Consider the following 14,733-nt stretch of genomic DNA (forward strand, 5'->3'; position numbering starts at 1 on the left):
AATCATTAGGAATGCTCTTTTGCTGTGTGAAAAATACATAATGTACATCACACAAAAATAAAATTTGCCAAGATATTTTTGATGTCTCAAATTCAAAGATGAAGTCAGATTGAAAGCTTGACTACACCCGTCTTGATTTCCCCATGAACAATTTGTAATATGTCATTAAATTCATGGTTCCCCTCAAACTGCTCTTTCATTTTCAGATGAGCTTATCAAATAAAGCCATAAAAAGGAGGAACGGGACTCCACATTCCAAAGGCCTTTGATCTTTTCACAATGAATCCATGAGATTACATGCCTGATTATATCCAGGTGTTGAGTCATAACTTCAGAAGTTCAGAGCATACAAATTAATCAACAACTTTTAGGCCTGCTAATTTTTTCAAAGGCAGGTCCACTATATGGCCTGCACTAAGCCATAAGACATGAGTGCCCTTGCACAACTTTCTCATAAATCCAGAAATACCTTCTGCATATCATCTGCAAAGGCTTTTGACTGTCTAACACATATGGCTATCTGCGTGCAGTCAGATGACTTATTTCTTACTCTTAACACGAGTTTAGATTTTTGTCTTTGGTGAAGAAAAGAGATGAAGAAATGGGTGAGATTTGCATGCTTTGCAAGACTTCAGAAACTATATAAGTTTAAAAGGATAAAAGGATTCAAAAGGTGAATAACTCCTTCTGCCTGCTTTTTCATGATTGAAAGAAAAGAACTAAGTGTAAATCTCCTGCTTTCTTTTATAAGTTGCTTTCATTTTCTGTCAGATGGAGAGAAATGATACCTTGATTCCAATTTCTTCTCTCATTGGGAGAGTTGTAAAGGGTTTTTTTATTGTTAAGATTGTCATGTTTTTCTGTGTTAAAGGGATAATTCACCCAAAAATGAAAATTCTCTCATCATTTACTTACCCTCATGCCATCCCAGATATTAATGGCTTTGTTTCTTCTGCTGAACACAAACAAAATTTTTTAGAAGAATATTTCAGCTCTGTAGGTCAATACAATGCAAGTGAATGGTGACCAGAACTTTGAAGGTCCAAAAAAATCACAAAAAGGCAGCATAAAAGTAATCCATACGACTCAAATGGATTAATCAATGTCTTCTGAAGCGATCCATTCGAATTTGGGAGAGAACAAATCAAAATCTAACTATAAATATCAACATTTCAGTCTCTAGGCACTATCATGATTTCAAGCTCGATTAAACTTCTTATTGCTTAATGCATGCGTGGAGCACTAGATGGTGCTAGGAAGTGTAATTAAGCTTGAAATCATGATCGCAGAGGAGAGTGCTGATGTCAAGATTTATATTAAACAAGTTATATTTTGGTCTGTTCTCACCAAAAACCTATTGGATTGCTTTAGAAGACATGGATTAAACCACTAGAGTCTTACGGATTACTTTTATGCTGCCTTTATGTGTTTTTTGGACCTTCAAAGTTCTGGCCACCATTCACTTGCTTTATTTGAACCTACAGAGCTGAAGTATTTTTCTAAAAATCTTTGTGTTCAGCAGATGAAAGAAAATCATCTGGGATGGCACAAGGGTGAGTAAATGATGAGAGAGTTTCCATTTTCGGGTGAACTAACCCTTTAAATTAAAGCATGGGCTAAACAGTGTTGTAGAGGATATTGCATTGTTTTTTTTATGTTTAAGTAAAATTGTAACAATCATTTTGCATGTTAAAGTCAATTGCACCTACAGGTTTAATATACCACTTTGCACCTTAAGCTTAAAGTATACTTCGGGTTTTACTTTCCTTACACATTGCACATTCTGAAAAACTCAAGATGGAACTCGATAGCGTACAATTAAAACCAGATTGCATGACAATTAAGGCTGGCACAGCATAGGTATGATACAACAGATGGAAAAATGTGATCATTTCTTCAAGGTTATAGTCCTGCACAAACCAAAATACATGCAGCTGTGCACAGATGTAGCCTCCTCTGATTAAGTCATACATAATTAAGCATACAGACTGGCACATCAGCAGGCAGATTATAACATAGCTTTATTGCTAAAATAGAAGTGGATTGAAGGCACTGTTCGCACCCCCAGGGTTTCCTCGCCTTTATTTTTTTCTCCAGGCGGCAGTGTGATTTCTGGCCGTGTGCGGCGCTGCACATCTCCTGTTCCTCTCTCACTCACTCACTCGCACACGGGCACAGGAGTGTGTGAGACAGCCATGGAGAGGTGGAGAACCGACTGTTTTCTTTGTTATTTTTAAACTCCGAGATCCGCATCGATGACACGATTCACATCTAGCCGCGTACAACGCTATTCCCGATGCGCTCGAAAACGGAAAGTAGGTTCTCACAGGTACAGTACGGAGCACTTTTTTCCTCCTGGCTTGGGTGTAATGGGGGTTTGCTTTGCGGTAGCTGAGAGAGGGAGAGAGATGAAATGTGCCGTAGCTTTTTTCGTTTCCCGTGTTTGAATCCTATTCGAGGTCGCGGATGCGCTGATAAATCTCTCGCACTCGGTTTTCGATGTCGGATTATCTGCGCGCGAGGTCAGGCGCGTGAGCATTGATCGGGATGCGCGTGTTGGAGTGTGAAAATCAGTGTTGCAAAGTTGCATACTAGTCGCTGGGCTGCGGAAGGGCCTGGCTTATGTGTGTGTATGTATGGAGTTTGTTTCTTACCTTCCCCTCCCCCATCCGCTGCTGAGGCCGAGACATGAATGCGATGAATGTGGGGCTCACTTCAAAGCAGATCGCGAGGGCAGCGAAAGGGGTGTTGTAATGTCGTCAGGGAAGGAAAAAACGCACCGAGAGCGAACGCGACCTGTTTGTAGAGTTCTGTTTTTTCATGCTCTAGTAGTGCATAAGTACGATGATCGGATATATTGGTGTTTATAGTGGTTAAAGATGGCTAAACGTGCTATGACAACGTGTTCTCACACTAGTTGAGTCGGATCAGTTCAGTGTATCAGCAGGGCAAGCTAACTAGCTATGTCGGCTAATGCACTTGAAGATGGTGGAAGTCTTTTTCTCTCCATATATTTCACTTATTGGGGAAGGTTTTGCACCGCACGTACTTCCTTCTCTCGCTCGTTGTTGTCTTTGCATTAGATGTGTATTGTCTTTTAAACTCGTCCTTGCTTGTTTTGATTCGTATCTAGTTAGAAGCCTCTGACTAGCCGCAGAAGTTTACTGATGTAACGGTTAGCAAACCTTTGCTTTAAAAAAAAAAGAAAAAAGGCGTAGTTGTGGTGAATAATGGCGATAAATCAACTTGGAATGTGCATAGAGGTAATGTTTATAATTTTGTGTCGTGTGTATTTTTGTGCTGGGTTAGCCAGCTAACTATTGTAGCTTCCTTTGAAGTTCAGAGCGTGTTACGTTATTGTTTGGCTCAGACAAGGATAGCGCATTGTTTCTTTTACCCCTTAGCTCGATTATCAAGAACATCAGACGAAATGTAGTTGGCAGACACTCACAGGTTTAAGGTCTGAACTTGAAAGTGTTCAGATTTATGGTTGGTGTCATAAAGCTTGTCACAGGTGAGTTAAAGTGTGTTTGTGCCATGATAGGATGCCATTTTTGCCCTCTTTTCATGATAGATACTTCAGTCATCTGTAATATTTGATGGGAATGTTGAGCTTTGCAATGCTAAAACTACACGTGTAACACTTGAAAATATTTTAAAAAGCGAACTGAGATCCTAATCACCATTTTAGCCATTATTAGACATTATCAGTGTAACTGACTCTTGAGTAGCTCTTGACAATATTACAATTCCTTTACTTTTCTAATCTTTTAATATAATAAGAAATGCCTAGAATTTATGGCTGGAATACAATTCTTTCTTTTTAAAACTTATGGACTCTAGGCTGAAAGTGATAGAGAAACAATAAAAATTTTGCTTGATATTTATAATCTTGCAGATGGTAACTGGTCACAGATTTACACTTCTTTTGAATTTATCACATTAGGGCAAGCTCAGGGTGACTAGTGGCATTTCTGTTCAAAATCTTATGATGGCAGTTTAATCATAGTATGTACTGGGAATACATTTAGATCAGTTAAAGACTCCATTTACTCATGTATTAATGCTGCCATCATGTGCTATCAGAATTATCCTACTTCCACCTTCTGAAGTGATTCACGAGTATATCACGTTCAGATGCTTTGTTGTCAGAAAGGGCAGGAGACGTAGACGATGCCAGGTTCACTCATACATATTTCTTTAAGGTGCACTCTGTGTTTTTTTTTTCCCTTATTAAAAGTGATTTTGTACTAAATAAATCAATTGCAATTTTGAAACATATGTATAAAATAATGAGCACTCAAATGAGATGAATATTCCAGTCATATCAGTAACCTTATAAAAGCTGTTTTATTCTACATGGAGAAGGTCCGCACATGGGGGCTGCCATGTTACAATCACATGACCAGCAGATTACTACTCGCTTTATCTCAGTAACCGTCCTGTTATTGGACATTTTCAATAGAGGATTAAGTTAGTCATGACTAACTGTGAATAGTAAATTTCTACAAGGGCATCTGAAACTAAAAGCTATTGATTTTAAATTATGCTACAACCATGTCACTAAGTCCAAGATGACATGAATTAAAAAGTTACTGAGTGCACCTTTTAAGGAACTTTATTTAGATAGCATAATGCATATTACTTGCTTGCTGACTATAATGGAATTTTGGTCTATTTTCATGGTGTAAAAATATACATGCATCAAATGGTTGCTGATAAAGATAAATTAATATGACCGAAACAGCAAGTTCTAACAATTAGCTGTATTTAGAACAATTAATAACCTTTTATTCACTACAGAAACTGTACTCTCCTCCGCCATGTAGCAAGTTTACGTCTCCTCCCATCTTGGAAATTGGAGTATCGAAATTATCTCAGTTTCCCCAGTCGTAATTGCGAATTGAGGGGTCGTTCATGTACAACTGCTGAACGGGAAACTCGTAATTCCAATAGCACGTGAAGGCAGTATAAGATGCATCTCAGGTGATACGTTCACCTGTGGTCAGGCGAGACGCATCCCTGTTTACACTTGGTCATTTGAATGTGTCTACTCTGACCACTTGTTTTCGGATTTCAAGGGGCGGGTCTCCGATTTCATACATACAAGACATACATCATTTTGTTATTGCATGATAATAAGCTGTGAATAAGTCAAAATTTGATCTTGGCACAAACACAACATTTAAAGGAAAAATCATCCATTATTTCAAAGAAGTACATATGTTAGCGGCGCTTCAGATGTGTGTACTTCTCATCAGTTTTACTGCATGTTGATATAAGACATACTTAAGACAATCCGTGAAGTTCTATTGCTTGTGTATGCATCCAATTTCTCAAATGTTCCTATCTGACATTTTTTCCTTTTTAAAGAGTGCATAACATGCAAAGTTAAAACACTTGTAATACCAGGTGGAAACAAGGTCATAGTGTCTTTGTAGCTATGCAGATTAAATTTCTTAAATGTGTTGTCTTATTCATAACTTTACTCTCTTTTTATTATGTTTAATCATGTGTTTTTTTTAAATAGGCATGGTCATGTAGACATTTAAAATGTGTAATTCCCAAGTTCAGTTTTGGATGGCTTTTCATCTTAAACCATGAGTTGTCGCCTCTGCTTAGGGCTGCACAATTACGACAAAAATAATAACTGATGATTATTTCACTTGATATTGTAATTGCGATTATTCATTTAGATGAAAATATGTGTTGTGGGGCAACTGCATGCCATATTCTTTATGTAGGCTACACATTTAAAACTAGCTGAGAATTGTTCCTGAAATGCTTTGTTGCATAAAAAACAAGTGTTTTTAAATTTTGTTTACATTTTGAATAAATTATACTCAAAGTGTGCAACACAACAATACTAGAACACTAGGTTGTCATTTTTTATATAATAATTGACTAAACAGATTTACAGATTTTCTGACAATTGCTTTCATGCACTCAACAGACCAAACATGTTTCTAAATACAAAATCTTGACACTTCAGGAATAGATCTCAATTTGAAAGGTGTAATTAACACTTCGCGATTGTCTCGATTAATTGTGCAGTCCTACCTCTGCCTATCAATTATCTGTTTCTTGGAATTAGCATTACTATTTTACACAATGTTCAGATGGTTTTGGAAATGTTTTCTGCAAAGAATGACCCACTCCTTTGATAGTGCCAAGCCTTTATATATGTTTATTTTCTTCTCTTATCTACCTTTCTTACAGGAGGGATTCTTTTGCTGTGGCATTAATAGAAGTGTGGATATAAACTTTCTGCCTTGTGGGCTGTACTGGGACGGGGTGCATGGACGCTGTGATCATGAGTGTAAAAGAGAAGGGATGCTATCTGACACACCTGGGTGGCAACTTCACTGAGGATGCCCCCAGACCTCCAGTCCCTGGAGAAGAGGGCGATCTGGTGTCCAGTGATGGACGGCATTATGGCCACAGTTTTTACTCCTCCAAGAACGAGGCCTCCATAGCTACGCCCAGAAGACCTGACCTGGATTTGGGCTATGAGCCTGAGGGTAGTGCTTCCCCAACGCCACCCTACCTGAAGTGGGCAGAGTCTTTACACTCTCTCCTTGATGATCAAGATGGCATTCTCTTGTTCAGGACTTTCCTCAAACAGGAGGACTGTGCCGACTTGCTGGACTTCTGGTTTGCCTGCAGTGGCTTCCGGAAGCAGGAGACCAACGAAGGCACTGAGAAGATGCTGAAACTAGCAAAAGCCATTTACAAAAAGTATATCTTGGATAACAATGGAATTGTCTCCAGACAGATCAAACCAGCCACAAAAAGCTTCATCAAGGACTGTGTGATGAAGCTTCATATTGACCCTGCCATGTTTGACCAAGCTCAAACTGAGATTCAGACTATGATGGAGGAGAACACCTACCCTTTGTTTTTGAAATCTGACATATATTTGGAATACACCAGGACAGGTGGGGAGAGTCCCAAACTGTTCAGTGACCAGAGCTCAATGTCAGGGAATGGCAAGATCTTGCCAGGGTACTTACCAACTCTGAATGAAGACGAGGAGTGGAGGTGTGACCAGGAACAGGAGCAGCACCCAGAAAGTGACCCCACCCATAGCAACAGGCTGACCCAGAAGCTGCTCATGGAAACTGTGCCTCAGCGGGTGGCCAGCAGTAAAAGATATCAGGACAACCGTGAGTACAGGTAAATCCCTGCAGCTTTGAAAAACCTCTCTCCCCTTCCCCTCTCCCTCCTTCTTTTTCCCCCTCTCCTGGTGCAATGGCAGTCAGAAGAAAGGAGAATCTGAGTTAAGCACAGCCTTCCACAGGAGATGAGAGGAATGCAGTAAAGGCAGAAAACTCTTGAGTACCTGTGACTGTGGTAGCAAGACAGCTAGTGGGTTGCAGCGGTGCCTTAACCTACTGCGAGTTGGTGCAAGTGGGTACCCTTTGTGTTCTCCATGCAGGTGTCTTTTAAATGGCAGGCCTTTGCAGTAGAATAAAGGTTTCTTCAGGAAAACCACAACATGAATTCTCTTTATAATGTGCACAAAGGAGAAACTGGATTGAATATTTGCAAGAAACTATGCACACTGAAAAAATGTAAGTAAAGATTTTACAGATGCATTCAGATACACTTTGTTTTCATAGATCTATATCTCTGTCTCATACCACCCATAGTTTGCCTGAAGAACGAGCATATTGGAATATTTATTTAAAGGGTTGTACTTTGTAATGAATTTTTGTGCTCAGATTATCCTAAGGCATTCCTTGCCACCAGTTGTGATGGCCCTTTGTGCTCTTTTAGTGCAGAGATTGCTTGTTCGCATTGTGCACCATACCAACATCATTTAATCTGCATAGACAGATTTTTAATCCATGCTGTGAAATTTACAGCAAATCACTTGATGCATCAGAGCCTCAAGTTCCTCCATATGAGCAAAATGGGATTTATAGATGTGACTGCTAAATACTTTAATCCTTGTCCTGCTGGAATAGAAAGCTGTGCATGTGGGCTTTTGAACAGTCTCTGCAGAAGATTACAAAGCTTTCCACTTGTGATTTAAAAGCAAATATCGACAGGTGCATTCACAATGACTTTTTAAAGCAATAAGCCACTTGATGCTGTGTGTCACAGAGATTTTAGCACAGGTAAAGGGCGTTCTTGGTACGAAACATCAACCATAGTAAAGTGTGGTACAATCAGTGTAACGCATAACCTAGTTGCCGATCATTATAGCAATAGCAACCAATTGTTATATTAAATCTTAATAAGCTATTTTTCCAGGAATGAACATTAGCTAATGACCACACCCACACAGAATTGTTGTGTACAGAAATTGCAGTATTGGAATGCCAGTTGTTCATAAAATTCTTCACATATGTGACCCCTAGCATGTTTGTTCGTTAAATATTTTGGGTACTTTGAAAATTCTTTCAGCTCTCACTAGAAGTGTAATATTATCAGCCCAATTTACACACTTTTACATGTTTAAATCTATTCCGCAGAATTTCACAGATTTTGCCCAATTAACAGCACAGAAAATGCTGAAAAATTGGAAGAGTCCGTCTGGGCCTGCAAATGACCTATAAGGTCATTAGCTTAACTTTAGGCTGTTTATGGTTGCCAGTAGGGATGTGCTATTGTGGTGTTCTAGTCATCCAACAACTCATTAGTTGGTTTATGGGTTGACTACTTTCATATTTAACGTTATAATATTTAAGTGTTGGTGATTTTAATGGGAGATGCGATTCTCATCTCCCATTTTCCCCCCAATTGAGATACAACTTCTAAGGGAGCGTTTTTGCGTGATTATAGCTTGCTATGCTTAAAAGCAAATAATTGTCGGTACAGTTAAGCCTGTTAATAATATATTTTCTTCTCTTAATGCTTTTGTATAGTCAATTTATGTACCGCTGCTGTTACAGCCATCAAATGCTGCATCAACAACACATCACAAGTAGAGGTTGACCGATATATCGGATTTACATATTAATTGGGACTTGTAGTGTTTATGTATCGGCTATTGGAAAAAAATCAACTCTTAATTGTTTCCAATAGTTATTTTTAGTTTTATTCCTCCATGGCTGGCACTGGAGTGTTCTACAGTCTGAACTCCTTGATTCAACAAAATAACGGCGCACTAGAGGTTAAATAAAAACTATCAGTGACTCCGCATGGAGTTTGTTTTGCAATGTGACTAGGCTATTTATAGAGAGGGACATAGTTAAAAACATTAAAAAGCCAAAGTATACAATACACGTTGTTATAATTGTTGTTATAATTATTGTCATGATGCAATTAATCAGTCATTTAATATAACCGAAGGTGGTTTGATCATTTGTTACAACTTATAGCTGCACTGGAGAATTGCATTGCTGACAAGGTGGAGAGAGAGGATAACTTTAGAGCTAACATTAGCTGTTTGGTTGGTTAGAACAATGTTACAAGTCAAGGATGGAAACCGTTTTCCTTCTTATTATGCTGTTTTGAATAATAATAAAAAAGTCACTTACGAATTTGTGCATATTCATTGAGTTTTTTTCCTGGGTGTCCAATATGTTCCAATCATGTTGTAAACATGGGCTGTCCGAAGAGGTTTTGATTCAAAGCAGATTTATAAGTTAATTATCAGTAGTAAATCAATCATTAATGCCAACCTTGTATGAATATGTTGCTTGCGCTTTTGCTCGTCCATTCGCTTGTTTTAGAAGACTAAGCACCAGCAAATTATATTGTGTGAATGAGATGCGCACAGGAACAATTTTATAGTTTTACATTTTATAGCTTGACTATAAAGTTTCACAAACTTTTCTCCATTCTGACAAAATTAACTACTGTCCAAGCTTCCTAAGTTAATGATGTTGTTGTGTAAAAAAAAAACCAAACAAACAAACATAAGAGCATGGTAAAATATTTAAGTCTGAAATATAAATTTGATATTCATGAGAGGGCACATTATTATATAATACTGTACAATGTGTTCATGTGAGGCTATATAAAAAATATACAATGCCATTCTAAATGTACCTTTTAAAAAGACTTGTTTTGATTTCGATCCCCTTTCCTCTCATTCACGCAGTTGAATTTAGAAGTTAACATACACTTAGGTTGAAGTCATTAAAACAGATTTTGTTTTAACCACTTCACAGATTTAATATTCAAATGGTAGTTTTGGCAAGTCATTTAGGACATCTACTTCGTGCATGACATGAGTAAATTTTCAAAAACCAAATTAGAGACAGATTGTTTCACTTTTAATTGACTTCTCACAATTCCAGTGGGTTAGGAATTTACATACACTAGGTTAACTGTGCCTTTAAGCAGCTTGTAAAATTCCAGAAAATGATGTCAAGTCTAATTTAGCTTCTGGTTAATTTGGAGGTGTACCTGTGGATGTATTTTAAATCTTACCTTCAAACTCTGTGCCTCTGCTTGACATCATGGTAAAATCAAAAGTAATCAGTCAAGAGCTCAGAAAAAATATTGTGGACCTCCACAAGTCTGGTTCATCCTTGGGAGCAATTTCCAAACTTCTGAAAGAACCATGTTCATCTGTACAAACCATCGTATGCATGTGTAAACCCCATGGGACCACACAGCCATCATACCGCTCAGGAAGGAGACACATTCTGTCTCCTAGAGTTGAACGTAGATTGGTGCAAAAAGTGCAAATCAATCCCAGAAGAACAGCAAAGGACCTTGTGAAGATGCTGGAGGAAACAGGTAGACAAGTATCTATGTCCACAGTAAAACAAGTCCTACAGTTGAAGTGAGAAGTTAACATACACTTAGGTTGCAGTCATTAAAACTAATTTTTTTTAACAACTCCAGAAATTTTGTAGTAGCAAACTATAGTTGGGCAAGTCTTTTAGGACATCTACTTTGTGCATGACATGAGTAATTTTTCAAAAACAAAATTACAGACAGATTGTTTCACTTTTAATTGACTTTAAAACAATTCCAGTGGGTCAGAAGTTTACATACACTAGGTTAACTGTTCCTTTAAGCAGCTTGTAAAATTCCAGAAAATGACATCAAGCCTTAAGACAATTAGCTTCTGATAGGAGGTTAACCTGTGGAAGTATTTTAAGGCCTATTTTCAAACTCTGTGCCTCTTTGCTTGACATCATGGGAAAATGAAATGAAATCTGCCAAGACCTCAGAAATCCTTTTGAACCACAAGCCTGTTTCATCCATGTTTGTCTGTAAAAACAATAGTATGCAAGTATAAACACAATTGGACCATGCATACTTCATACCGCTCAGGAAAGAGACTCATTCTGTTTCCTTGAAATTAACGTATTTTTGTGTGAAAAGTGCAAATCAATCCCAGAAAAACAGCAAAGGACCTTTTGAAGATGCTGGAGGAAACCGGTAGACTAGAATCTATATCCACCGTAAAACGAGTCCTACGTTGGCATGACCTGAAAGGCTGCTCAGCAAGGAAGAAGTCACTGCTCCAAAACTGCCATAAAAAGCCAGACTATAGTTTGCAAGTGCACATGGGGTCAAAGATCTTACTTTTTGGAGAAATGTCCTCTGGTCTAATGAAACCGAAATTGAACTGTTTAGCCATAATTTCCATCGTTATGTTTGGAGGAAAAAGGGTGAGGCTCAACCATGAAGCAATGGGGTGCTTTGCTGCAGGAAGGACTGGTGCACTTCATAAAATATATGGCATCATGAGGAAGGAAAATTATGTGGATATATTGAAGCAACATCTCAAGACATCAGCCAGGAAGCTAAAGCTTGGTCGCAAATGGACAATGATCCTGAGCATACCTCAAGTTGTTTCAAAATGGCATATGGACAACAAAGTCAAGGTATTGGGAGTGGCCATCACAAAGCCCTGACCTGAAAAAGCATCTGCGAGCAAGGAAGCCTACAAACCTGACTCCCGTTACACCAGTTCTGTCTGGAGAGATGGGCCAAAATTCCAGCAACTTATTGTGAGAAGTTTGTGGAATGCTACCCAAAACATTTGACCCAAGTTAAACAATTTTTAAACTGGATTTAAAAATGCAATGTTACCAAATACTAACAAAGTGAATGTAAACTTCTGACCCACTTGCAATCTGATGAAAGAAATAAAAGCTAAATTAAATAATTCTCTACTATTTTTCTGACATTTCTCATTCTTAATATAAAGTAGTGATCTTAGCTGACTAAAGACAGGGAATGCTTTCTATGATTAAATGTCAGAGAAGTTTAAATGTATTTGGTTAAGGTGTATTTAAACTTCTGAATTCAACTGTATATTTAAAATGACAATACAATAATAGATATTGTCAGTAGTGATGAAGCATGCAGTCATTATTTGGCTTTGTAAGGCAATGTTTTATGTAACTGCTGAACAACAAACACATTTGACCCGTGATATTTTAATTAAAGAGCCCCTATTATGCTTTTTCAGATATTACCATTCATGTAGTGTGCAATATAGCTGTTTGTGAATGTAAAAAGTCTGCAAAGTTTTAAATATCAAATTGTATGACAAATGGAGTTTCTTTTCTCCCAGTAATTCTATACTTTCTGGACAAACCTACATAGGATTGTACAAAATCCTGCCTCTTGTCTTCATTGGCTGCTTGCGAACAACATGTACTTTGATCGACAACATTATTACTTCGCTGATATTCAGATATGGTTATGAACGTTTAGTTTCCGACACGCGCTGTAAGCGGTAGACAAATAGGAGGGGCTTAGAGTGAACTGATCCTTGAACGAATCATTTGTGACAATGTGAAAACAGAGGTTGTGCTGCAATGTATTTTATGAGAAAATTAAAGTGTTTTTAGACCTTTGATGCATGTAAATCTATTGTATTGGGCTCTAAAACAAAAATAGGCACTTTTAATAAAGCATAATAGGGGCACTTTAATATTTTAATATATTTCAGATTAAAAATTCTCTGAAGAAGCTACCAGTGTTAGAGAAATGTATAAAGTATTGCCATTGAAAGTGATGCTTACTAAAGTTCAGCACTATTTACATTGAGTGGAAAGTTTTCATTCACATTATACATTTTAAAAACTATTGGCCGTTTAATCCGCTTTCTGCCTGTTTTTCCACCTTAGTTATCGATATCGGCATAACCCACTATCTGATGACCTCTAATTAAAAGACGATCACTGTCGGACATTTAATACTCTGCTGTAAGTACTGTTCCTGAATTTGTGAGGAGCTTTGGAAAGAGTATTTTGCTGATTCTGTCTGACACTGCATACATAAATAGTTGCAGTTAGAAAGGTTAAAATGCTCGATGTCATGAACTCGATGTGTACCTGCATCATTATCTTGCAGTTCTGCGCTTTTGAATGAGCAGCAAGAATCGCTTCGAGACTCTCAAGCTCTGATTACATTGAAAAGCATAAGAGGTTTTGTGCTTCTTTATTGTAGCCTTTTTTTATTTCTTACTTTGATAGTTTTGTGCAATAAGATGTTATAGTTATGGAGCCTATTTATTCGTTGAAACTTAGCTTCCGTGTATCCCTCGTAAACGGGTCTGATCGGGGTCATGAGACCATAATGGAGCTTAATTATACATTATTATCCTTAACACTGAATAGTCATTAAAACAACCGACTGAATAGTCAATTATGAGAATTGGTAGTTTTGCACATACCTAGTTGTCAAGCAACATAGTAACATGGGGCATTAATTTTAAATGTGGTCAAAGGTGTGTGTTATGGACTGTTAACAAAGGCTTCGAACGCAGCTCATCCAGTCAGAAATTAGAGTTCGAACTGTGTTTTATAATACGAATTTCTGAATTTGTGCAAGGTTTTTTTTTTCTTTTTCTCAAAGCTAAAGCTTAAATTCTAAGCAGGCATGGAGGAGCAGGAGGATTTACACTGCCTGATTTAGCCTCTGTAAAATGCTCAAGCATACATTGCGTTTTGCTGCACTGATGTGCTCAACTGCACTTTGTTCACTGCCTGGCACTCCTCCTGCGAAAAGATTGAAAATTGCGTAGATGTACCCCTAGAAGTTGACCCAGTTTTCTCTCAACTGTCTCAGAAAAACCTTGACATCAGTTGATGATGCAGTAACCCTGTTCTGTCCAAAATCTCATCTCTTTATACGCTCTATCAGGTGAGGTATAAAGATGAGAAACATCCCCAGGAGGTTTACAAAAGGAAATGCTTCTGTCTTTTTGAGATTGTTTTCCAGTATCTTCTCCCTTTGCTCCTTTGACTTGTGTCTTGTCCCGACAGTTGTTTAGCATTTGGAGGGCTTTGCATTTCATTAAAATTTTTTAAAGATGTTAAATGGTACCTCTTAACAAGCCATAACATGACAAAATGAAAGACTTTATGAAAGACTGGCTATTGTTAAACCTCAGAAACACCCTCCAAATTCCACGCAGCTGAACGTATGTTCCATTGCCCCTGGACCTGCTGTGTTTTTAATAAGTGGGAGCAATGTATTTGTGTGGTTGTTTTCATATGATTTTTTCATTAGGCCTACATAAATTGTTTGGCTGGAATCATAAAGACACCACTTTTATTTTTTTAAATAGCCTTTTAGGCCTATGCTTTAGGGTTTCAAGCATTTAAATTTTGCAGAAGTCATATGTCTTTTGGTTTTCTGGAAAATAATAGGAAGTGAGGGAATTCAAAATTTGCTCACAATGGAAAGATACAACCAATTCGTTTTCTAATCGGACTGCAGTGATTTTCTTGAATGTGCATCGTTCACCACGTCTTAGTCCAATAATAAAATCAAATGAACTACATTCACCTAAAGGATTATTAG

At 37.8% G+C, this 14,733-nt stretch overlaps 1 protein-coding gene across 4 annotated transcripts in view; it reads left to right on the forward strand.

The window, feature by feature from the left end:
- The first annotated feature begins 2,168 nt into the window (after positions 1-2,168).
- The window catches only part of axin1 (axin 1), a 46,614-nt gene continuing 34,049 nt past the window's right edge, over positions 2,169-14,733 (forward strand). For 3 of the 4 annotated variants that reach the window (XM_052139835.1, XM_052139838.1, XM_052139837.1), the window contains exons 1-2: positions 2,169-2,329; positions 6,220-7,176. In XM_052139835.1, the coding sequence (XP_051995795.1) occupies positions 6,299-7,176 (878 nt within the window). In that variant the 5' untranslated portion in view covers positions 2,169-2,329; positions 6,220-6,298. Of the gene's footprint in view, positions 2,330-3,413; positions 3,515-6,219; positions 7,177-14,733 lie in introns of those variants that run through there. The other variant, XM_052139836.1, reaches the window with a different exon arrangement.

Source organism: Xyrauchen texanus, chromosome 12, assembly GCF_025860055.1.
Source record: "Xyrauchen texanus isolate HMW12.3.18 chromosome 12, RBS_HiC_50CHRs, whole genome shotgun sequence".
In the NCBI taxonomy this organism is placed as follows: domain Eukaryota; kingdom Metazoa; phylum Chordata; class Actinopteri; order Cypriniformes; family Catostomidae; genus Xyrauchen; species Xyrauchen texanus.